This window comes from Lithobates pipiens, unplaced genomic scaffold (assembly GCF_037356315.1).
Source record: "Lithobates pipiens isolate NorthernLeopardFrog02 unplaced genomic scaffold, aLitPip1_a1.2 Scaffold_10, whole genome shotgun sequence".
Classification (NCBI taxonomy): Eukaryota; Metazoa; Chordata; class Amphibia; order Anura; family Ranidae; genus Lithobates; species Lithobates pipiens.
This window is the reverse complement of record NW_027507686.1, coordinates 51,618,647-51,643,904: the sequence shown is the minus strand read 5'-3', so window position 1 is coordinate 51,643,904 and position 25,258 is coordinate 51,618,647. Positions and strand designations below refer to the sequence as shown.

The following is a 25,258-nucleotide window of genomic DNA, read 5'->3' as shown; positions in this document are numbered from 1 at the left end:
TAATCAGCCAGGCCAGAAGTCAGGGATTCAAGTAGAGGAACAGCAAGCAAGATAAGGAGCCAGAAGGAATGTCAGCAAATCCAGTCTTTAAACAGGAACGCAGGAGATGGTTTCTTGTGACCAAGGCGAAGGCGGAGATTAAGTGAGCTGGACCACTTTAAGTAGGCAGGACTGGCGAGCAGAATCAACAACAGCTGGTTAACTGTGGAGAGAGATGGGAGTTGGCAATTTAGCTGACAGCTGAGCGGCCAGCATGCCATTTTTTTTTTTTAATTTTAAATTTTCCCCTTCAAGATCCCCAGAGAACAAGTCAATGATGATGATGATCTGACTTGGATGCGACTGCTATTCAAATCAATTGGCTGAAATTCATATCTGTTAAGACGGCTCTCATAGGGAACCATTGATTTTGAATAGAGCCAGAGAAATCCTGCTAAAAGCTAACGCGGCTAAATGCGCATTAACGCCGAAGCAAAAAGCTACATAAATCTTGTTTTTACAGACACTTTTTCCTGCCATTGGTAGTGGCTTTGCAGATCGTTTTTTCTAAAGCCCGTATGCATAAAGCCTAAGAGGGGGCTGGGGACTGAGCAACTTTTGAAAGCAACTTTTTTACCTTAATGCAGAGAGTGCACTGAGGTAAAAAATGATGCCTTTATAATCGCTTAAAATTCCACCTTTCAGGTCGCTTGCTGGCACCATTTCCGGGTGTGGGTGACTGGAAATCCAGAGCTGCAGATTTGCCCAAACAGTCATTCTGGTCCCCTGATGGTGTCATCATCGCTCATCATGCTTCTTCTGGATCCTAAGAAGACTGTGCCGCTGCCAAGAAGAAATGTCCATGTCACATGAGCAGTGACATGAACACCCGAGGGAGAACCCTTTTCCTGTAACTAGAAAGAAGACTTGGGCCCTGTATGTCATAAGACAAGGTTGATTTAGGTGAGTAAAAGGAGCATTTATAATTTTTTTCCTATGTCAGACATTAGTTGAAGGGGAAAGAGAATCCATTATTTCATTAGAGTTTTAAGCATTAAGAGCATTTGTTAGTTTTTGTATTCATTAGTAGGGGTCAAATTGACTTTCGTTTTCAACTGCGCTGACGAGAAAATTTCAGGGAATATCCAGTCATTCCAAAACTGAACACAATTTTGAAGTACGTTTGCATGACATTTGTTAAGTCATGGAATGTACTGAGAATTTTCGTTCAAATATTTGTACAAATTTTCATTCAAACAGAAAATCAACAAGCGTATGACCAGCTTACCACTAGCATTTAACCCAACAGGAAGCGACCCCAGGTGCTACTTAAAGCTGAGCTCCAGCTTTTGATACACTTTACAGTGTTAGTTTGGGTCAAGTTGACCCAAACAAACTATGTCCCTCATAAACATATAAGGCCGCTGGATGTGCAGACTTGGTAAACTGTATGTAGTGGAGGCTACATACAGCATACCGCACTGTGTTCCAGGTTCGAGACAAGACTTTCTGTCTCATACCCGAAACACAATAAAGTCTTATCTGATCGGCACTCAGCCATTCAGAGAAAGTGATGTATTCTAGCAAAGAATACAAAGCTTCCTCTGATTGACTGAGTCAGAGAAGCGGGCTGATGATGTCGCAATAGAAGATAAAGCTGGGTACACACTGCTCACAAACCATCTGCAGGATCTCATATGCTGCTGAATGAGCAGTGATGAGTAAGCACGTCTGTGTGAAACACATCCACTGAGCACCTTTTTTGATTGTTGTGTGACACGTTCTCATGATTTTATGGATCTTCAATGATTTTAAATTCTGGATGTGCTGCCACCTTTCTTTGTTTCATTTTGATGATGTCACAAATTCAGACTCAGACAATCATTGGAAGCTTATCAAAAGCTGGTGTTTAGGACAACTTCACTTTTAGTGGCAGCCAGCCTATAAAAGCCTTGATTCATAAAAAAGAAAAGTGAAAGTAAAATGTTTTTACAAAATCAGTTATCGTGATCTCCATGGTTTGAATGGTTTCAAAAGACGCAGCCTAGGAGGAGGGATCGCTGCAGTGTCTAAAGGTAGTAATGTGATATCACATGACACTGGGTAGAGATTTGCTCTGCAAAATACTCAAATGGAGCGGCATAAGGAGAGTACTATTCAACCTTCATAATTGGGTGAGGAGTGGGAAGTTAGCAGACAGATGCCTACCTTACTGGAGCATTCTACTTCCAGTGCACTGTCTGAGCTTTGGAGGCACCAGAAATGACAATATCCCTGCCATTTTACTGCATTCCCACTACTACATGAACATTGAAACTATTACTTAGATTAGTGCCTCATATATCAAGAATTTTGGTTGCATAAAATAATATCCCGCTTTTCAATTAGATCTGAGATCTTTTTGAAACTACTAGGAAACTGATGTATCCCAAAACAATGAAAATAGTACTGCACGAATGCCCCTCTAAACCTGTGTCAGATCAGCATGTGGAAAGACTGGTGCAAGATAGACAGAATTGGCTTGTCAGGCTCCAGTAGACTTCAACAAAATGGTGGCGGCCTTCACACAAACACCAACTCCCTGTTGCATAAATGTGAATGAGATGAGGAAAAGATGGCTTCAGCTCCTGTTCTCTATCTGTAGAGAACTCCTCCATGATTCAGCCCCAAAAGAGTGAAACGTGTCTGCGGAATTTTCCACAGTTGGATAAGTTAGTATCTTCAGCTCAGCAGCAAAGCAACCCAGGACCTTCAGAATTATCTTATTGAAACAGTGATTACAGCATCTGTTGTGAACCTCTAACCTGCCTGCCCCAACCTTCATGTCTTCCAATCAGCCAGCAAAGCTGCCCACCACATTTGGTGGCCAGTAAACTTGGCAATTGTGGGAAGAGGTGTGCCGGACCCCAGCCACATAAGCTGCTGTCACTAATGACACAGTAAAGTGCCCTGGGTTTTGAAGATAAACCAAGGTCTCAAGCAGGTATGTCAAAGTGCTTGTTATATAGACCCAAGACAACTGTTGTTTACACCATTTTTCGAAGAGGGTTTCAACAGGCTCCTTTTTGTCGTTAAGTGGTTAAATATTCAATCTCATATTAACTTGAATTTTGCTGATTCTTCATGGCTTACTTTATCATTTTAGCACCACTTATTCTGAACTTGTCAATTTCCCGCATAAGCAGTTGTGCACTTTGTCATTTCATCCTTTACTGACATCTCCATTTACGTTCCAATCCATTCTAATTGTGACAGCTATCATTATCGCTGCCACCAGTAATCCATATCCAGAGCGGTAAAATCTATACCCATTGTTATATCTAGCACTAGGCAGGCCAGGCAGGACTATATTTAGACATGCTTCTCAAGACACACATGAAGAATAATGTCCATTTCTACAAGCTCCACCCTTTTGTCACTTGATTCATTTTGTTAATTATTTTTCTTGAGGATGTAATTGAAATGCATTTTTTGTTTTGTTATTCTAAGTATATAAGAATGTGATAATGATACTAAAGTAGCATGGTGTTTTGCATGGTGTTTGCAAAACTGGCAAAGTGTTGGAGGCCACCATTCAGCTTGAGAGTCTTGTGACTTCTTTGGCCGCATGCACACAGAAGGTCTGTTTTAACCCCTCTGAAAGCCATAACTCCTGGCAGGAAAAAGATTGCTTAAATAAACATGGTATAGCCCGTGTATTGCACATGCGCTTCTAGTGTTTGAGCGTTAACGCATTCTGTTTGCCAGAATATTCATCTATACACATGTAGATGGGTTCTGCTTTTTTTCTGTTCTTTAGCTCCCCTCCTGAATGCACCTTTGGTATTTTTTATACCTGTAAATGCTTCTCTTCTAGTAAGTCTGTAAATGCCTATGTGTGCATGGACACGTGGATACAGGCTGGAAAAACAAAACACGCTGAACGCTTTTTAACAGCACTATTTTTTAAGCTCTGTGTGCATGATGCCTATTAGTAGTCCCTATATGATATGTTAACCCACACGTGTCAGAAGGTGTCCAGACTGAAATTTACAACAGTTATCATACTAAGTGGTTTAGGGTTGCACTTGTAACTTGTAGGCCCATAATAGGGTGAAGGCAGCTGTAAGCAGCTGTGTGACGCTATTAGTGTAAAGTAGCTTAAAGAAGCTCAAGTGTAAACCTAGCCTCAAGTGTGTATGGTGGCTAAGACTTGTTTAGTTATGGCGCACAACATTCATTAGTATTTTTTAGATATTGGAACATTTTATTAAAAGACAAGATTTTGGGGAAAGTTTTACTACCTAGCCCCAAATTTGTTTATAGGAAGGCTCCTAATCTTCATAATATTTTGGCCCCTGGTGTGTTAGACCCACTAGTAATAAAGAAGAACAATGGATTGGTTCAGCTGCTGTCTGGGTTCTATTCTCATGGCAAGTGTAGAGCTTGCAAATCATTGAAGGTAAATAAGAAAACACTTTGTGGCAACAGCTAATGGTAGAACATATCAAATCAGGGATTTTATCACATGCAGGACTAAAGAAGTGGTATACATGTTAGAATGCCCTTGTGGTATTCAGTATGTGGGACATACCTCCAGGTCAATGCAAGTAAGAATACATGAATATGTAGCTAATATTAAGAATTGTAGAATAGAACACAGTGTGACCAAGCATTTTAGGTATGTCCACAATAGGAACCCTAGGGGTCTTATGTTTTGGGGACTTGACAAAGTGGTCATTCGTTGAAGGAGTGAGAAATATATTAGGCAGTTAAGTCGACCTATATCCTATTGGATTTACTAAACCAAAGTTCTAGCTACTGCTGGTTTTAATGTCAACTTTGCTTCATTAGCAACAGTTAACCATCTTATTTGCTGTCCCATATTTTTTATTTGCTGTTCATTTTTTATTTTGTAGATGAAACCCACAATTTTATATATTGTTTTTAAAGTTGTTTATCTTATGCCGCGTACACATGAGCGGACTGTATGGCGTACTTAGTCCGTCGAAACACATTTCAGCGGACAATCCGCTCGTGTGTGGGCTTCAGCTGACTTTTTCAGCGTGCAGTCTGGCGTACTAAGAATTTCGGATTTTTCGAAATTCTGTCCGTCGTACTTTGGTTTCAGCGGACAATCCGCTCGTCAGTATGCTAGTTCGATGGACTAAGAATGGCGCATGCCCAGAAAGGATTTACACGCCGGAAGGGTGCTTTGCTGTGTCTTGGACTTCCTATTTCTAGTCCCGTCGTACGTGCTGTACACGTCATTGCGCAAGCTTTCGACGGACTGTTTGTGCATCCGTGTGTGGTCAAGTCCGTTCAGTGGAAAGTACGACGGACTGTCCGTCGGATTGTATGACGAACTAAGTACGCCATACAGTCCGCTCGTGTGTACGCAGCATTAGTCACTTTTAGCAAGATTTTTAAATATATAAAGTAGCTTACAAAAGTGATATTTTTGTAAATATTTAATTATATCTTTTCATGTGACAACACTGAATAAATGACACTTTGCTACAATGTAAAGTTGTGAGTGTACAGCTTATATTACAGTGTAAATTAGCTGTCCCTTCAAAATAACTAAACACACAACCATTAATGTCCAAAACACTGACAACAAAAGTGAGTACACCCCTAAGTGAAATGTCCAAATTGTGCCCAATTAGCCATTTTCCCTCTCCAGTGTCATGTGACTTGTTAGTGCTACAAGGTCTCAGGTGTGAATGAGGATCAGGTGTGTTAAATTTGGTGCTATCGCTCTCACTCTCTCATACTGGTCACTGTAAGTTCAACATGGTACCTCATGGCAAAGAACTCCTCTGAGGATCTGAAAAAAATAATTGTTGCTCTACATAAAGATCCCTGAAACTGAGCTGCAGCACAGTGGCCAAGACCATACAGCAGTTTAACAGGACAGATTCCACTCAGAACAGGCCTCACCATGGCTGACCAAAGAAGTGCTTTGACCAAAGATTGCACATGCTCGGCGTCATATCCAGAGGTTGTCTTTAAGAAATAGACATATGAGTGCTGCTAGCATTGCTGCAGAGGTTGAAGGGGTATGGGATCAGCCTGTCAATGCTCAGGCCATATACCGCACACTGCATCAAATTGGTTTGCATGGCTGTCGTCCTAAAAGGAAGCCTCTTCTAAAGATGATGAACAAGAAAACCCACAAATACTTTACTGAAGACAAGCAGACTAAGGACATGGATTATTGGAACCCTGTCATGTGGTCTGATGAGACCTACACTGGGGAGCTACAGTTCATTGAGGGAACCATGAATGCCAAGATGTACTGTGACATACTGAAGCAGAGCATGATCTCCTCCCTTTGGAGACTGGGCCACAGGTCAGTATTCCAACATGACAATGACCCGAAACACACCTCCAAGATGACCACTGCCTTGCTAAAGAAGCCGAGGGTAAAGGTGATGGACTGGCCAAGCATGTCTCCAGACCTAAACCCTATTGAGCATCTGTAGGGCATCCTCAAATGGAAGTTGGAGGAGCGCAAAGTCTCTAACATCCACCAGCTCCGTGATGTTGTCATGGAGGAGTGGAAGAGGACACCTGTGAAGCTCTGGTGAACTCCGTGCCCAAGAGGGTTAAGGCAGTGCTGGAAAATAATGGTGGCCACACAAAATATTGACACTTTGGGCCCAATTTGGACATTTTAACTTAGGGGTGTGCTCCCCTTTTGTTGCCAGTGGTTTAGACATTAAACTGCTGGCATTACTCATATATAGAAACCTTCACCATCTCAACCATTCTCTTCTTTTTTCTGCTACAGATTATCTCTACAACAAAATCTCATCCTTGTCCTGCCCCAACCTCGCCAATTCTGTCTACAACAGTTCACTGTCATCCACCCTGAATACCTTGGCCCCCTCACTACACACAGAATCAGGCCCTGACCGCTGCAACCCTGGCAGACAGACAATACCAGAAGCCTGAAAAAAACGTAGCTCTCTTGAGCGTCTGTGGCCTAAGACTAAGTCATAGCAAGATTTCAGCCAATATAAATCTGCTCTCCAAAAATAACATTCTTGCCTCCATACTGCCAAACAGACTTACTTTATCACTCTCATTTACACCCTCTCATGCAGTTCCTGTCAACTCTTTTCTACCTTTACCGCTCTACTTTGTCCCTCATTACCTCCACCCACTAACTTGCTGCCCAGGAGATTGCTAATCACTTCAAAAATAAGATTGAGACAATTTGTCTCGAGATCTCCACTCTACAGTTATCTCCCTCACTTTACACTCCTTGTCCTCCTGCACAATCAATACTTCCCTCTTTCTAACGCCCACCTAACCTCCTGCCCCCTAGACCCTGTTCCTTTCATATACTACGGTGGCTCTATCTTACACTCTTTAACTCACATTATCAACCTCTCCCTCTCTACTGGCATCTTCTCCAACCCTCTAAAACATGTGCTAGTCACTCCCATACCAAAAAATGCCCCGCTGTACTCCGCCAATCTTAACAACCTAAGTCCCATCTCATTACTCCCTTATGCCTCCAAACTCCTTGAACATTTAATCTACAACCAACTGAGCGACCACCTCATTGAGAATGACCTTCTGGATCCCCTTCAGTCTGCATCTGCCCACAGCAGACCACAGAAACTGCCCTCCTAAAATTCACAAACGACTTACTAACAGTCAAAACCAACAGTCATTATTCTGTACTCTTACTCTTGGACCTTTTTGCTGCCTCCACCAGCTCATCCCCCACAGCTATTACCTTTTGTATCAAATGACCCTCCCTTTTTAGATTGTAAGATTTATATCCACCCTGGGGTTATCAGAGTAACTGGGGGTGAATACAAAGGCATGCCACACTTTTCAGATATTTATTTGTAAAAAAAATTGAAAACCATTTATCATTTTCCTTCCACTTCACTTTGTGTTGGACTATCACATAAAATCCCAATAAAATACATTTACGTTTTTGGTTGTAACATGACAAAATGTGGAAAAAAAGGTGTATGAATACTTTTTCAAGGCACTGTAAGTATTTTTTAGTTCTTTCATAGGTGCCCTTTGGAAGTATGTGTGTTTTCTCAGAAAGGGTTCTTCTAAGTTGATTTTGATGTACCGTATATACTCGAGTATAAGCCGAGATTTTCAGCCTCTTTTTTGAGGCTGAAAGTGCCCCCCTCGGCTTATACTCGAGTCATCGCTGTCTGCCCGCTCGATCAGCGTGTCGAGCAGACAGACAGCGGCCATTCTATTCAAAAGCCGCGCCTCCGGCTCCGCCTTCGCCTGTGATAGGCGGAACACTGAATTTCCCAGCAGCCTGTGTTCCGCCTATCACGGACATCGTATCATCCTCGTACTACGGACGAGGATGATACGACGTCTGTGATAGGCGGAACACAGGCTGCTGGGAAATTCAGTGTTCCGCCTATCACAGGCGAAGGCGGCGGCGCAGCTTTTGAACTTTACAATGGCCGCCGACGAAGAGGGCACGGGACGGCACGGCACGGGACGGGACGGGACGGGGGCAAGGCAAGGCACGACACGGGACGGATGCAAGGAGGCAAGGCACGGCACGGGACGGAGGCAAGGAGGCAAGGCACGGGACGGAGGCTCGGGACAAAGGTAGGCTGGACACACACACACACACACACACACACACACACACACACACACACACACACACACACACACACACACATGGATGGAGACACACACAGGGATGGATGGATGGATGGATGGAGACACACACACACAGGGATGGATGGATGGATGGATGGAGACACACACACAGGGATGGATGGATGGATGGATGGAGACACACACACACAGGGATGGATGGATGGACACACACACACACAGGGATGGATGGACGGACACACAGGGATGGACGGACACACAGGGATGGATGGACGGACACACAGGGATGGACGGACACACAGGGATGGACGGACACACAGGGATGGACGGACACACACACAGGGATGGACAGGCATGTCTCACCCTCGGCTTATACACGAGTCAATAAGTTTGCCAGTTTTTTGGGGGGTAAATTGGGGGCCTCGGCTTATATTCGGGTCGGCCTATACTCGAGTATATACGGTATATTCACCTAACCACTTTAGTTATAAAAAGCTCTCAGTGTCCTTTTTGAAAATTGAGAATGCATTAAAATGTATTTTTAAGTATTTAAACTTGTGGAAACAGCCAGTAGCCTGGTGCAGAAAACAATGATAGTCTTTTAGTTATGGAAAGTGGGTTTCAATTTGCACAGTCTGTTGCCGATGTAATGTGGTATATGGCCAATGACAAATCTGTAATTGTCTATGCTCGGAACACAGCCTTTCATTCATTCCGAGCTAAATTGTAATATTTCTTCCATATGCTGTGTAAGTAAAGAGCAGACAGACATGTTTGTTTTACCTATAATAGTTATGGCTTAAAAATATTGTGGAAAAGTAATTATGGAATAAAACAATGTATCCGTTTGTCTATTGTAGATTGATAGAACTGAAACAAGCGTCAACAACCTGAACCCCGTATTTTCAAAGAAGTTTACCATAAACTACCACTTTGAAGAGGTGCAGAAGTTAAAATTTTCCATCTTTGACCAGGACAAGTCAAGCACACAGCTGTACGAACATGACTTTTTGGGGGAGTATCCCTGTACGCTTGGATCGGTAAGTTCCATATAATCAATATCTGATTTAAAAAAAGTAAAGGTGAGTTATGTCAGAAATGGGAATGTGTATTAGGGAGCACAGCCCTTCCATCTTCTAGCCTGGTAGCATTTTAACACCCAATAAAAATATATAAAAATTAATCCAACGCTTAATTACATTACATTTAGCGTTATAGTCAATGTCCACAGAAAAATGTGACTTCTTAAATGCAAGTGTCACAGCCACAAATGTGAATGATTCACAAAACGTTACAATAAAAACATGAAAAGTCCAAAAGTGTAATGCCCCGTACACACGATCGGACTTTCCGCCAACAAGACCGTGGATTTTTGTTCAAAGGTTGTTGACTCAAACCTGTCTTGCATACACATGGTCACACAAATGTAGGCCAACAATTCCGAAAGTTAGAACGCAGTGACATACAACACATACGACAAGCCGATAAGGAAATTTAATAGTCATGTGCTATCTCCATTACGAACGCTAGTTTTACAAGACCGAACGCTTCCAGCTCGTACTTGATTCTGAGCATGAGTGAACTTTTGTATGCGGGCTTGTGTACACACGATCGGACTTTCCGATAACAACGTTTTGTTGGTAGAAAATTTGAGAACCTGCTATCGAACATTTGAGGGCGGAAAGTCCGACAGTAAACGTCCGATGGAGCATACACACAGTCGGATTTTCCGACAACAAGCTCACATTTCCTGTCGGAAAATCTGACTGCGTGTAGGCGGCATTACACTCCAGCTTTAACCCAGCAATTGGAAAACACCCTCTGTTACCTCAAAGATATGCTGTCTAACATTAGAACAGCGATGAGAGCTTTTTTATATATGGTATCCATAATGAACTTCCTCTCTCCTCAGGTGATAGGATAAGACTGCTCTTTTCCACTCTACCAAGGGTTAGTATCAGTGATGGCATCCACATGGAATCACCACCAATAAATAAAAAAATGTCATAGTGTAGTAGATTTAATCGTAATCCAAATTATACAGTTAAAAACTTCCATCATAAAATTAATATAACAAATACTGCTTTATGGCTTACATAAGGGGCCAGCAAACCTACAGGGAATGGAGGCGAGACCTCAAGCCCTTTACAGTAATGCCCAATGCCATATTACACATTTTCAGGAGCTTCTGTTTGTTTGTTTACAGCGAACATGATTATGCAGCTTGTTCCCAGAGCTCCGGAATGTCACTTCCAGTTTCAGCACCATTTTATTGTGGTCAAACCAACTACAAGCGACTGCCATTTTCTAATGGACCAGGAAGTCATAAGATCACACATTAACACTTCCTGTTAGGCTCCATTTTATTGTGTATATATAAGAGATTGTCCATGTTGGTGTCCAGCAAGGCTACATATTACAGTCAGAATATTTCAATAAAATCTTGAAATGTACAGTTGCAAAAAAAAGTATGTGAACCCTTTTGGAATGATATGTATTTCTGCACAAATTGGTCATAAAATGTGATCTAATGTTCATCTAAGTCCAACAATAGACAATCACAGTCTGCTTAAACTAATAACACTCAAAGAATTAAATGTTACCAGGTTTTTATTGAACACACCATGTAAACATTCACAGTGCAGGTGGAAAAAGTATGTGAACCCCTAAACTAATGAGACCTCCAAGAGCTAATTGGAGTGAGGTGTCAGCCAACTGGAGTCCAATCAATGAGATGAGATTGGAGGTGTTGGTTACAGCTGCCCTGCCCTATAAAAAACACACACCAGTTCTGGGTTTGCTTTTCACAAGAAGCATTGCCTGATGTGAATGATGCCTCGCACAAAAGAGCTCTCAGAAGACCGACGATTAAGAATTGTTGACTTGCATAAAGCTGCAAAGGGTTATTAAAGTATCTCCAAAAGCCTTGCTGTTTATCAATCCATGGTAAGACAAATTGTCTATAAATGGAGAAGGTTCAACACTGCTGCTATTCTCCCTAGGAGTGAGTGTTCTGTAAAGATGACTGCAAGAGCACAGCGCAGACTGCTCAATGAGGTGAAGAAGAATCCTAGAGTGTCAGCTAAAGACTTACAAAAGTCTCTGACATATGCTAACATCCCTGTTAGCAAATCTACGATACGTAAAACACTAAACAAGAATGGATTTCATGGGAGGATACTACAGAGGAAGCCACTGCTGTCCATAAAAAACATTGCTGCACGTTTACAGTTTGCACAAGAGCACCTGGATGTTCCACAGCAGTACTGGCAAAATATCCTGTGGACAGATGAAACCAAAGTTGAGTTGTTTGGAAGATGTGTGGAGAAAAAGAGGCACAACACACCAACATCAAAACCTCATCTCAACTGTGAAGTATGGTGGTGGAGGCATCATGGTTTGGGGCTGCCTTGCTGTGTCAGGACCTGGACAGATTGCTATCATCGAAGGAAAAATGAATTCCCAAGTTTAAGACATTTTGCAGGACAACTTAAGGCCATCTGTCCACCAGCTGAAGCTCAACAGAAGATGGGTGTTGCAACAGGACAACGACCCAAAGCATAGAAGTAAATCAACAACAGAATGGCTTAAACAGAAGAAAATATGCCTTCTGGAGTGGCCCAGTCAGAGTCCTGACCTCAACCCGATTGAGATGCTGTGGCATGACCTCAAGAAAGAGATTCACACCAGACATCCCAAGAATATTGCTGAACTGAAACAGTACAGGAATGGTCACGAATTACTCCTGACTGCTGTGCGCGTCTGATCTGCAACTACAGGAAACGTTTGGTTGACGTTATTGCTGCCAAAGGAGGTTCAACCAGTTATTAAATCCAAAGGTTCACACACTTTTTCCATCTGCACTGTGAATGTTTACATGGTGTGTTCAATAAAAACATGGTAGCATTTAATTCTTTGTGTGTTATTAGTTTAAGCAGACTGTGATTGTCTATTGTTGTGGCTTAGATGAAGATCAAATGACATTTTATGACCAATTTGTGCAGAAATCCATATCATTCCAAAAGGGTTCACATACTTTTTTTTTGCAACTGTATATACTCTATAGTAGTCACAAATTACCGTATATACTCGAGTATAGGCCGACCCGAATATAAGCCGAGGCCCCCAATTTACCCCCAAAAAAACTGGCAAACTTATTGACTCGTGTATAAGCCGAGGGTGAGACATGCCTGTCCATCCCTGTGTGTGTGTCCGTCCATCCCTGTGTGTCCGTCCATCCCTGTGTGTCCGTCCATCCCTGTGTGTCCGTCCATCCATCCCTGTGTGTGTGTGTGTCCATCCATCCATCCATCCCTGTGTGTGTGTGTCTCCATCCATCCATCCCTGTGTGTGTGTGTCTCCATCCATCCACCCATCCCTGTGTGTGTCTCCATCCATCCACCCATCCCTGTGTGTGTGTGTGTGTGTGTGTGTGTGTGTGTGTGTGTGTGTGTGTATATGTGTATGTGTATGTGTGTGTGTGTGTGTGTGTGTGTGTGTGTGTGTGTGTGTGTGTGTGTGTGTGTGTGTGTGTGTCCAGCCTACCTTTGTCCCGAGCCTCCGTCCCGTGCCTTGCCTCCTTGCCTCCGTTCCGTCCCGTGCCGTGCCGTGCCTTGCCGTCGTGTCGTGCCTTGCCTTGCCTTGCCTCCGTCCCGTCCCGTCCCGTCCCGTGCCGTGCCGTGCCTTGCCTTGCCTTGCCTTGCCTCCGTCCCGTGCCCTCTTCGGCGGCCATTGTAAAATTCAAAAGCCGCGCCTCCTCCTTCGCCTGTGATAGGCGGAACACTGAATTTCCCAGCAGCCTGTGTTCCGCCTATCACTGCCTTCGTATCATCCTCGTCCGTAGTACGAGGATGATACGATGTCCGTGATAGGCGGAACACAGGCTGCTGGGAAATTCAGTGTTCCGCCTATCACAGGCGAAGGCGGAGCCGGAGGCGCGGCTTTTGAATAGAATGGCCGCTGTCTGTCTGCTCGACACGCTGATCGAGCGGGCAGACAGCGATGACTCGAGTATAAGCCGAGGGGGGCACTTTCAGCCTCAAAAAAGAGGCTGAAAATCTCGGCTTATACTCGAGTATATACGGTATATAAAAATATTCAATAAAATCGGAATGCATAAACTATATAATTATCAAAATAAATATATATATATATATATATATATATATAATATTGCTGTTCGAAGGTATGCAGGTTATGGGTTAGAATCTACACTCTTCACAAATTATTTCATGCTAATCTCAAAAGGGACCCCTATGAAGCTCTTCTTTGCAAACCGATTACAGAAATGCTTCGTTCCAGAGCGTCAGCTAGCACTGCATATTTTTAATGCAACCAAGTTAACTATAGCAAGGGCATGGAAAACACCTGTACTTCGTTTTGAGGTGGTTTAAAATCGTATGAATGATATTATGGTGAATGAAAAGCTGACAGATATCCTTTCAGACACACGATAAGTTCCTTCGGATTTGGCAACTGTGGGTTGCTTATATTCAACCCTCCAGATTTGATACTACGCTTATCTCGATTTAATCTGTTCCTGGTCCACACCCCTTGGACTCCTCTCTTCTATTTTTTTTATCTTTCCTTTGCTTTTTCTAGTTCCCTTATTTTACCCCTTCTTTTTTCATTCTTTACTTCTCTTTCCTTTCTCTAGCCTCATTTCCCATTCTTCCTCTTATCAGTAGACATGTGCATGATGAAAAAATTTGTTTAGTTTCGTTTTGATTCGTTAATCTAGTTATTTTGTTTAGTTTAATTTGGTTGATTGGTTCAATTTTTATTTGGAATTTTTCGATTTTTTTTCAAATCTACCGATTTTTTTTTTGTTTCGAAATGTCTAAATCGATAAATTTTCAAATCAGTCAAAAAGAAAATGTTATATTTTCGTTTTGCTTTTGATTTGAATGCAGCAAAGTGAAAAAACAAAAGAAATCTTCATCAAATGATTACAATGACTCTTTAAATCACCTTTGGCTTAACAAAAACAGCATTATTTCAAAATGGTACTCTAATAACACGTCTGATTTCAGCAATATGTGTAGTTAGAATTTTACTGGAGTTCAATGTAAAACTTGATTCGAATTTCAGTCCAAATTTCCGAAATTCAGATTAATTTTGTTACGTTATTTCGGAGCATTCGATAACATTTGTTTATATTGTAATTCAGGTATTTGGATGTTTGTTGTCTTTATCAGACCACCAGGCATATGCCTGGGCGGGATGGTTACACTGCTAGCATTCTAGCATTATTATACAGTATTTTATTTTATATACAAACTCATTGAATATATGGTTTTGTAGAAGGCTGCATTTAATATTATGTGTGGACGCTTTTGTTCTTCACTTCGCGCAGCGTTTTTCAGAGTCCCAAGATACTTTAGACTGCGATATTTATCTTCTAGATGTTACATATAGCCTATCTTTGAATTTATAGGACTTGAGTAGTTCTCTTTATTTTGTTTTTCTTTTTTGTACTATATGTTTTATATGCAATGTAACCACCAATTTGTCGAGCTAATATGTTGGATTTAATATTAATAAAACACTTTGTAAAATAAAAAAATATATATCACTATTGTTAAAATGAATACTGTTAAGAATACTCTGCCAGTTAAAGTTAACATTTTTTTTAAATTATTTTATAAGGGAATTGGTAAGTAAAATTTTTAAAAATTGTAACTCAAATCAGTGAAACAATTTAAATCCCAATCTTCATTTAGACCGAATGGGGAATAAGATTTCAGTTCATATAACTATTTTCATCTCCATCTTAGATACTACTTTCATCCTGTGACAGCTCCGCCAGTGTGATTATCTCTAAGAAAAACTGATAACAGCAGTAAGCAATCTCAGTGTAGAATATTAACAGATTAGACAAATGGCAATTTACATTGTGACAGTTAAAATCAGGCTCATCATATTGTAAGGACTTCCGATGGACAGTCTCGGAAAAACAGGGAACCTCAGACCAAGATTGGAGTACTTGGTGGATAGATACACCTGCAGGACTGGATCTCAGTTTAGATGGGGAAGATAAGGAAGCTGGATGACAGCTTAGATGAGGAAGACTTCCTCATCTAAGCTGTCATCCAGCTTGACATCTGGACTTTCCAGGCTGCAAGTTGTAGTAAGAAGCCCCCATTCCAGATTTATGAGCTGGCCACTCACATGTTACATACAGAAAGTGCCATTTCTTCTTCCCATGTGAGTTAATAATTTACAAGTATTTCTCAGTAATATTAGCTGCACTTAGTTTGGTGCCCCCCAGTGTATTCTCTTTGTCCTACAGGTTTATCCATCCACCCGGTACTCCAATCTAGGTCTGAGGTTCCCTGTTGTTGTGAGACTGTCCATCAGAAGCCTTTACTATGTGATGAGCCTGATTTTAACTACCACAATGTGAGTTGCAATTTTGTCTTTTCACCACAATACATTTTTTAATATACTACACTCAGATTGTGCACTGCGGTTCTCCTTATCTCTTTGAAAATAAAAGTCTGTGTTTGACCTGCTTTGCATGTAGTTCAAATGCACCCAATTAGGACATGCTGCATCTAAAGAAACACATCTCAACACAAAACGGGTCAAACAAGGCGTCTGAGCTTCCATGTGTACTGCTCATTTAAAGAAATCCATATCATTCCAAAAGGGTTCACATACTTTTTTTTTGCAACTGTATATACTCTATAGTAGTCACAAATTACCGTATATACTCGAGTATAGGCCGACCCGAATATAAGCCGAGGCCCCCAATTTACCCCCAAAAAAACTGGCAAACTTATTGACTCGTGTATAAGCCGAGGGTGAGACATGCCTGTCCATCCCTGTGTGTGTGTCCGTCCATCCCTGTGTGTCCGTCCATCCCTGTGTGTCCGTCCATCCCTGTGTGTCCGTCCATCCATCCCTGTGTGTGTGTGTGTCCATCCATCCATCCATCCCTGTGTGTGTGTGTCTCCATCCATCCATCCCTGTGTGTGTGTGTCTCCATCCATCCACCCATCCCTGTGTGTGTCTCCATCCATCCACCCATCCCTGTGTGTGTGTGTGTGTGTGTGTGTGTGTGTATATGTGTATGTGTATGTGTGTGTGTGTGTGTGTGTGTGTGTGTGTGTGTGTGTGTGTGTGTGTGTGTGTGTGTGTGTCCAGCCTACCTTTGTCCCGAGCCTCCGTCCCGTGCCTTGCCTCCTTGCCTCCGTTCCGTCCCGTGCCGTGCCGTGCCTTGCCGTCGTGTCGTGCCTTGCCTTGCCTTGCCTCCGTCCCGTCCCGTCCCGTCCCGTCCCGTGCCGTGCCGTGCCTTGCCTTGCCTTGCCTTGCCTCCGTCCCGTGCCCTCTTCGGCGGCCATTGTAAAATTCAAAAGCCGCGCCTCCTCCTTCGCCTGTGATAGGCGGAACACTGAATTTCCCAGCAGCCTGTGTTCCGCCTATCACTGCCTTCGTATCATCCTCGTCCGTAGTACGAGGATGATACGATGTCCGTGATAGGCGGAACACAGGCTGCTGGGAAATTCAGTGTTCCGCCTATCACAGGCGAAGGCGGAGCCGGAGGCGCGGCTTTTGAATAGAATGGCCGCTGTCTGTCTGCTCGACACGCTGATCGAGCGGGCAGACAGCGATGACTCGAGTATAAGCCGAGGGGGGCACTTTCAGCCTCAAAAAAGAGGCTGAAAATCTCGGCTTATACTCGAGTATATACGGTATATAAAAATATTCAATAAAATCGGAATGCATAAACTATATAATTATCAAAATAAATATATATATATATATATATATATATATATAATATTGCTGTTCGAAGGTATGCAGGTTATGGGTTAGAATCTACACTCTTCACAAATTATTTCATGCTAATCTCAAAAGGGACCCCTATGAAGCTCTTCTTTGCAAACCGATTACAGAAATGCTTCGTTCCAGAGCGTCAGCTAGCACTGCATATTTTTAATGCAACCAAGTTAACTATAGCAAGGGCATGGAAAACACCTGTACTTAGTTTTGAGGTGGTTTAAAATCGTATGAATGATATTATGGTGAATGAAAAGCTGACAGATATCCTTTCAGACACACGATAAGTTCCTTCGGATTTGGCAACTGTGGGTTGCTTATATTCAACCCTCCAGATTTGATACTACGCTTATCTCGATTTAATCTGTTCCTGGTCCACACCCCTTGGACTCCTCTCTTCTATTTTTTTTATCTTTCCTTTGCTTTTTCTAGTTCCCTTATTTTACCCCTTCTTTTTTCATTCTTTACTTCTCTTTCCTTTCTCTAGCCTCATTTCCCATTCTTCCTCTTATCAGTAGACATGTGCATGATGAAAAAATTTGTTTAGTTTCGTTTTGATTCGTTAATCTAGTTATTTTGTTTAGTTTAATTTGGTTGATTGGTTCAATTTTTATTTGGAATTTTTCGATTTTTTTTCAAATCTACCGATTTTTTTTTTGTTTCGAAATGTCTAAATCGATAAATTTTCAAATCAGTCAAAAAGAAAATGTTATATTTTCGTTTTGCTTTTGATTTGAATGCAGCAAAGTGAAAAAACAAAAGAAATCTTCATCAAATGATTACAATGACTCTTTAAATCACCTTTGGCTTAACAAAAACAGCATTATTTCAAAATGGTACTCTAATAACACGTCTGATTTCAGCAATATGTGTAGTTAGAATTTTACTGGAGTTCAATGTAAAACTTGATTCGAATTTCAGTCCAAATTTCCGAAATTCAGATTAATTTTGTTACGTTATTTCGGAGCATTCGATAACATTTGTTTATATTGTAATTCAGGTATTTGGATGTTTGTTGTCTTTATCAGACCACCAGGCATATGCCTGGGCGGGATGGTTACACTGCTAGCATTCTAGCATTATTATACAGTATTTTATTTTATATACAAACTCATTGAATATATGGTTTTGTAGAAGGCTGCATTTAATATTATGTGTGGACGCTTTTGTTCTTCACTTCGCGCAGCGTTTTTCAGAGTCCCAAGATACTTTAGACTGCGATATTTATCTTCTAGATGTTACATATAGCCTATCTTTGAATTTATAGGACTTGAGTAGTTCTCTTTATTTTGTTTTTCTTTTTTGTACTATATGTTTTATATGCAATGTAACCACCAATTTGTCGAGCTAATATGTTGGATTTAATATTAATAAAACACTTTGTAAAATAAAAAAATATATATCACTATTGTTAAAATGAATACTGTTAAGAATACTCTGCCAGTTAAAGTTAACATTTTTTTTAAATTATTTTATAAGGGAATTGGTAAGTAAAATTTTTAAAAATTGTAACTCAAATCAGTGAAACAATTTAAATCCCAATCTTCATTTAGACCGAATGGGGAATAAGATTTCAGTTCATATAACTATTTCATCTCCATCTTAGATACTACTTTCATCCTGTGACAGCTCCGCCAGTGTGATTATCTCTAAGAAAAACTGATAACAGCAGTAAGCAATCTCAGTGTAGAATATTAACAGATTAGACAAATGGCAATTTACATTGTGACAGTTAAAATCAGGCTCATCATATTGTAAGGACTTCCGATGGACAGTCTCGGAAAAACAGGGAACCTCAGACCAAGATTGGAGTACTTGGTGGATAGATACACCTGCAGGACTGGATCTCAGTTTAGATGGGGAAGATAAGGAAGCTGGATGACAGCTTAGATGAGGAAGACTTCCTCATCTAAGCTGTCATCCAGCTTGACATCTGGACTTTCCAGGCTGCAAGTTGTAGTAAGAAGCCCCCATTCCAGATTTATGAGCTGGCCACTCACATGTTACATACAGAAAGTGCCATTTCTTCTTCCCATGTGAGTTAATAATTTACAAGTATTTCTCAGTAATATTAGCTGCACTTAGTTTGGTGCCCCCCAGTGTATTCTCTTTGTCCTACAGGTTTATCCATCCACCCGGTACTCCAATCTAGGTCTGAGGTTCCCTGTTGTTGTGAGACTGTCCATCAGAAGCCTTTACTATGTGATGAGCCTGATTTTAACTACCACAATGTGAGTTGCAATTTTGTCTTTTCACCACAATACATTTTTTAATATACTACACTCAGATTGTGCACTGCGGTTCTCCTTATCTCTTTGAAAATAAAAGTCTGTGTTTGACCTGCTTTGCATGTAGTTCAAATGCACCCAATTAGGACATGCTGCATCTAAAGAAACACATCTCAACACAAAACGGGTCAAACAAGGCGTCTGAGCTTCCATGTGTACTGCTCATTTAAAGTTAAGGGGATTTTACTGACCTGCATTCAACAAGAATACTAAAAAAGGTAGAAAATTGCAATAATTTTATAACATGTTTGGTTTGTGAAACGGCATAATATTGAGAATAATTTAGTAATGTTGTCAGACTTAAAGTTTCATAATCGTCCTTTCAGCAGCAGAGGGGTGTAACCTTTCCTTTCTAGTTTCTGAGTTTACAATTTTTATATCTTTGGGGGTATATTTAGAATTGTAAATATGCTATGTTGCGTGTAATCACGAGTTAGTGATTTCTGTAATACTATATTACTGTTTAAATCAATAATTTAAGACCATCTGCATCATTGAAGGGAGCCAAGCCTTTGACTCCCAATATTGGCTCCGGCTTTCTGTTCCCTGTAAAAAAAAAAAAAAAAAAAATAGCTTTTTTATGGGCTTTAGGACTTTTTTTTTTTTTTTTTTAAGAGCCTTGCTCTGCCATAGAAAACTAGGACCAAATCCAAACTTTGATAGTACAGCCCAGAGAAAACCCCATTCGACTGAATCAAAGGCCCTCTCCACAACCAGAGAGGCTACCATCCCCACGTTCTCCTGTTGCGCCACTGTGATGTGAGTGTAAAGTCTAATATTTTTATCTGTACCTCGTCCCCGTGGACCAGCGCAGTTATCACCGTACTTAGTCTATTAGCAAGGATTTTGACTAGTAGCTTTGCATCTACATTTAGGAGAGAGATGGAGTGATATGAGGAGCACAATGAGGGGTCCTTCCCCAGTTTAAGGATCACCACAATGACCACTTCCCCCCATGGAGCTTCCCTATCTCCCCTATCTCTAGTAGACTTGGTGTATACTGTGTGTAGTCTGGGGGCAAGGCCTGCAGCATAAGTCTTGTAGACAGTAAAGAATGAGGAAGGACATCTGGTTACAAAGGATGGGGAGATGGCGAAGGTAGTGAATTTATTCTTCTCCTCAGGCTTCACAAGGGAATCGGGGGGGGGGGGGGGCTTTAGTAACCAAAACTGAAGGTCTTATCCTCATGACATGTCACAGGAAGCACCCTCAGGGGCTAACAGAGGACAAAATTAGAATTAGACTTGGGAAACTTAACATTAATAAATCACCGGGACTGGATAGCTTACACCCGAGGGTACTTGGGGAAGGCAATCAAGTAATTGCCAGACCATTGTTACTAATTTCTACACAGTCTACTGACTGAAATGGTACCAGCAGATTGGAGAAAAGCAAATGTAGCACCAAAAAAAGGCCAAAATACATCCCTGGAAATTACAGACTGGTTAGCCTAACATCAATAGTATGCAAGCTCTTGGAGGGGGTGATAAGGATCTATATACAAGATTTTAGTAATGAAAACTGTATCATTAGCAGTAATCGGCATGGATTAGTGAAGAATCGTTCTTGCCAAACCAATCTATTAATCTTCTATGAGAAAGTGAGCTGCCATCTAGATAAATGGAAGCCTGTAGACGTGGTGTATCTGGATTTTGCAAAAGCATTTGATACACTTCCCCATAAACGTTTACTGTACAAAGTAAAGTCCGTTGACATGGGCCATAGGGTGAGTACATGGATTGAAAACTGGTTGCAAGGGCGAGTTCAGAGGGTGGTGATAAATGGTTAGTACTCGGAATGGTCAGGGGTGGGTAGTGGGGTCCCACCAGGTTCTGTGCTGTCCCAATCCTTTTTAATTTATTCATAAAAGACATGGAGATGGTATACATTTCAAGCTCTGTATTTGCAGATGATACAAAGCTAAGCAGGGCAACAACTTCTCCACAGGATGTGAAAACCTTGCAAGAAGATCAGAACAAATTAACTGGGTGGGCAACTAGATGACAAATGAGGTTTAATGTAGAAAAATGTAAAATAATGCATTTGGGTGGAAGAGATGTGAATGCAATGTATACACTAGGGGGAGAACCTCTGGGGGAATCTAGGATGGAAAAGGACCTGGGGGTCCTAGTAGATGATAGGCTCTAGTAGATGATAGGCTCAGCAATTGCATGCAATGCCAGGCTGCTGCTAACAAACCAAACAGAATATTGGCATGCATTAAAAAAAGGGATTACCTCCAGAGGTAAAATGACTCCCACTCTACAAGACTCTGGTCAGCCCGGGCCTGGAGTATGCTGTCAAGTTCTGGGCACCAGTCCTCAGGAAGGATGTACTGGAAATGGAGTGAGTACAAAGAAGGGGAACAATGCTAATAAAGGGTCTGGAGGATATTAGTTATGATGAAAGGTTGAGAGCACTGAACTCTCTGGAGAAGAGACGCTTGAGAGGGGATATGATTTCAATTTACAAATACCGTACTGGTGACCCCACAATAGGAATACAACTTTTTCACAGAAATTAGTTCAACAAGACACGTGGCCACTCATTTAAATTAAAAGAAAAGGGGTTTAACCATAAACTACATAGAGGGTTCTTTACTGTGAGGGGGGGGGGGGATCGATCGTTTAAAAAAACTATTAGATAAGCACCTGAACGACCACAACATACAGGGATAGGTAATACTGACATATAATCATACACATAGGTTAGACTTGATGTCTTTTTTCAGCCTCACCTACTATGTAACTGTATGAGGAACTCGTTGTTGTCAGCCTGTCCATGTTCGAGTCAGGTACTAAGTTAAATTCCCTAAGAGACAATATTGTCAGTAGAAAACGCAGCCACCTTCGCCATGATCCTATTCAACAGCACAAGAGAGGCAGGAGGCGGCAAATATAAACCCATAATAATTCACTTTAAACAATGTATTTGTGCATGAATGATAACATATCTGCCCTCTGGGTCCAGGACCAGGTCCAGAAGCTTAAATGGGAGTGACCACCCACCCCCCCCCCCCCCCCCAGAACTGGGGAGGATCTCCACACCAAAACCGTGTCAGTTTGCCAGCTGCAAAGGGGGGTCCCATGCAAAAAGAGAGCTACCCCTCATTGGACAGTCTCTGTAATCTGAGCATAGTCATTCCCTGTAATCGAAGCATCCACCGTGATGGAAAGGTGCTGAGCAATCAGTAGTGTGAGCAGAAGAGCATAATGCTCCTGAGGTAATTCAGCTGTAGGTAAAAAAAAACGGAAAAACAGGAGAAAAAAAAAACCAGTGCAAACTTGTAGATGAATCACAGTACTGAATTACACCTGACTGAGTCAGGGGCGCTAACTTAGGTTACAAAGTCTCTCAACGGAGGAAGCGCAACAGGCGCCATGGCATTGTAACTGGATCTGCTATGACCTCACCCTCAGTGTAGGCCCGAGGACCCGTAGCATTCAGAAATCAAACAGTGCACCAGGTTTGTTATAGAGTACTTACATCACCCTGATCACAAGGCATGCATCAGATATCCAAAATGGTACTGTAAGCCGAGGCATGAAAGTGCACAGAAACAAAGGCATAACAGGTGCAAGGCAAGTATTCATGCCATCCTCACAGGCCTGCTATACAGTAGGGCAGAGAATGTAATTTAAACTGAGGCTTCTCTTGGCGAGTTGAAGAAGCAGGTTGCTTCTCCTTCTTGGACCCTCAGATGGGCTGGAAACAGGACACTGTAACAGATGTTGCGGGCCCGCATGGCGGCCTTGACTTGGTCGAATGACTTCCTAAGCCTCTGCGTCTCCACCAAATAGTCTGGGAATATCAGCAACTTATTATGAAAGCGCAAATCTCCCAGAGTCTTGGATGCATGAAGCACTTCATCACTATTCCTGAAGTTAAGCATCCAAAGGATGAAGGTTTTTGGGGGGGGGGGGGGGGGGGGCTCCAGAGGGTCAAGGCCTAGGCAGGACACAGTGTGCCCTTTCCACCGCATAGTGAGGAATAGAAGTGGGCATCCGGAAGCAGATTGCACAGAAAACCTTCCACAAAACTGGTCGGGTTCTGGCCTTCCTCCCCCTCAGCCAGACCCACGATACGAAGGTTATTCCTCTCGTTTTTGCTTTCCGTGTCTTCTGCCCTATATTCAATGGCCTTTACCTTCATCTGCAGGGTGCGGATGGCGGGTTTCAGTTGTCTGCCACTGTATCCTCTGTCTTTCCCAATCTCTGTTCTGTCTCAGTGACTCTGGAGCTGAGCTTGTCCATGTCCTGTCATAGGAGGCCCACATCCATCTGAACTGCCTCCATTTTTTCAGTCAGCGTGGCCTGACAGGTAGCAATAGCTGCCATCACATAGGATCTCCATAGGGTCCATCTTGGAAGCCATGTGGGAACAGCACACGGAACGGGCCGCCACCTGGGAGACTGGGGCCAGCGGGGATTCCTCCGATTATCAGTGGAAATCGGTGCATCTGAAGATCTGCGTCTCATCCAGGGGACAATTGGTCTCAGCAGGAGGAAATATACCCTCAGGAGCTGGAATAGCAGCATCGATCCGGCGGAGCTCGAGAGAAAGCGTCTGCTCACGTTGCCATCTTGGACACACCCTCAAGCAACTCCTTATTAATGCCCATGGCTTTAGAAAGGGATGTCCACCAAGGTCATATAGTTGTGATAGTAAGGTTTCTACAGGCTTCTAGTCACATAGGAAAAGTTTTGATCCTTCTGTGTTCTTCCAAAGAAGTGTATTTTTTGCTTTCTCTCCTTTGGAGAGGTTTGCCACCACATTTGGTCCCTGTAATGAATGAAATGAAGGGAATTTTCCCCAATAGAAGCATGGATGGCAGACTGTAATCTTCCTCCACTCTGTCCAAATATAAAAATACAACGGTTTTGGCTGGAGATGGACACTAAAGGTATTGTCACACTAAACCAAACCCTTTGTGTCCTATGAGCTTCAAGAGTTTAAGGAAAAAAAGTGCAAAGTATTTTCAAGATTAAGAAAAAACATATGCAGTACATGTACGTGCACATTCCCTCATATTTTCACCCTTTAAAGACCTTGCAAGGGCAGAAAAATACCTATTGTTCTTCTAGAAATACATGCATTCCATTTTATGGACAGAAATGACAAGGTAGTCCTGCCTAGTTGTCTCTTGGTAAAATGTTGAATCCTACCTTTCCTTATCTTCACAACATGGTGGAAAAATGCTGTTTTAATTTTTATTTAATTTTTATTATTATTTTATTTCACTTGCATGTGATTGTGTTTTGTTTTTTTGTGTGTTTTTGTGTTTTTTTTTTTCCAAAGAGATGCTTCAACCCATTTACTTAGCTCTGGAGCACCCGCACTTCTAAAGTGCACGGTCTATTTGCCTTTAGTAAATCAAACCCAGTGACACCATATCCTGCACTAGAATCTTTTAAAATATCTCACATATAAATCTAGCAAATAGCATTTTTTCTGTGTTTTATTTTGTTTCTCCTTTTTTTTTTTTTCAGATCGTTTCAAGCAAGAAGATAACACGACCCTTGGTTTTAGGGAGTGGGAAGCCAGCGGGAAAGGGAGCCATAACGGTAAAGAGGTTTCTTTTTCTGTACTGCGTGTGTCAT

The 25,258-nt window shown here is 41.9% G+C and overlaps 1 protein-coding gene across 1 annotated transcript in view; it reads left to right on the top strand.

Moving 5' to 3' along the window:
* CPNE2 (copine 2) overlaps nt 1-25,258 on the top strand; it is a 249,774-nt gene that overhangs the window by 130,425 nt on the left and 94,091 nt on the right. The window contains exons 3-4 of the mRNA XM_077454744.1: nt 9,447-9,626; nt 25,148-25,222. Coding sequence (XP_077310870.1) covers nt 9,447-9,626; nt 25,148-25,222 — 255 coding nt within the window. The remainder of the gene's footprint in view (nt 1-9,446; nt 9,627-25,147; nt 25,223-25,258) is intronic.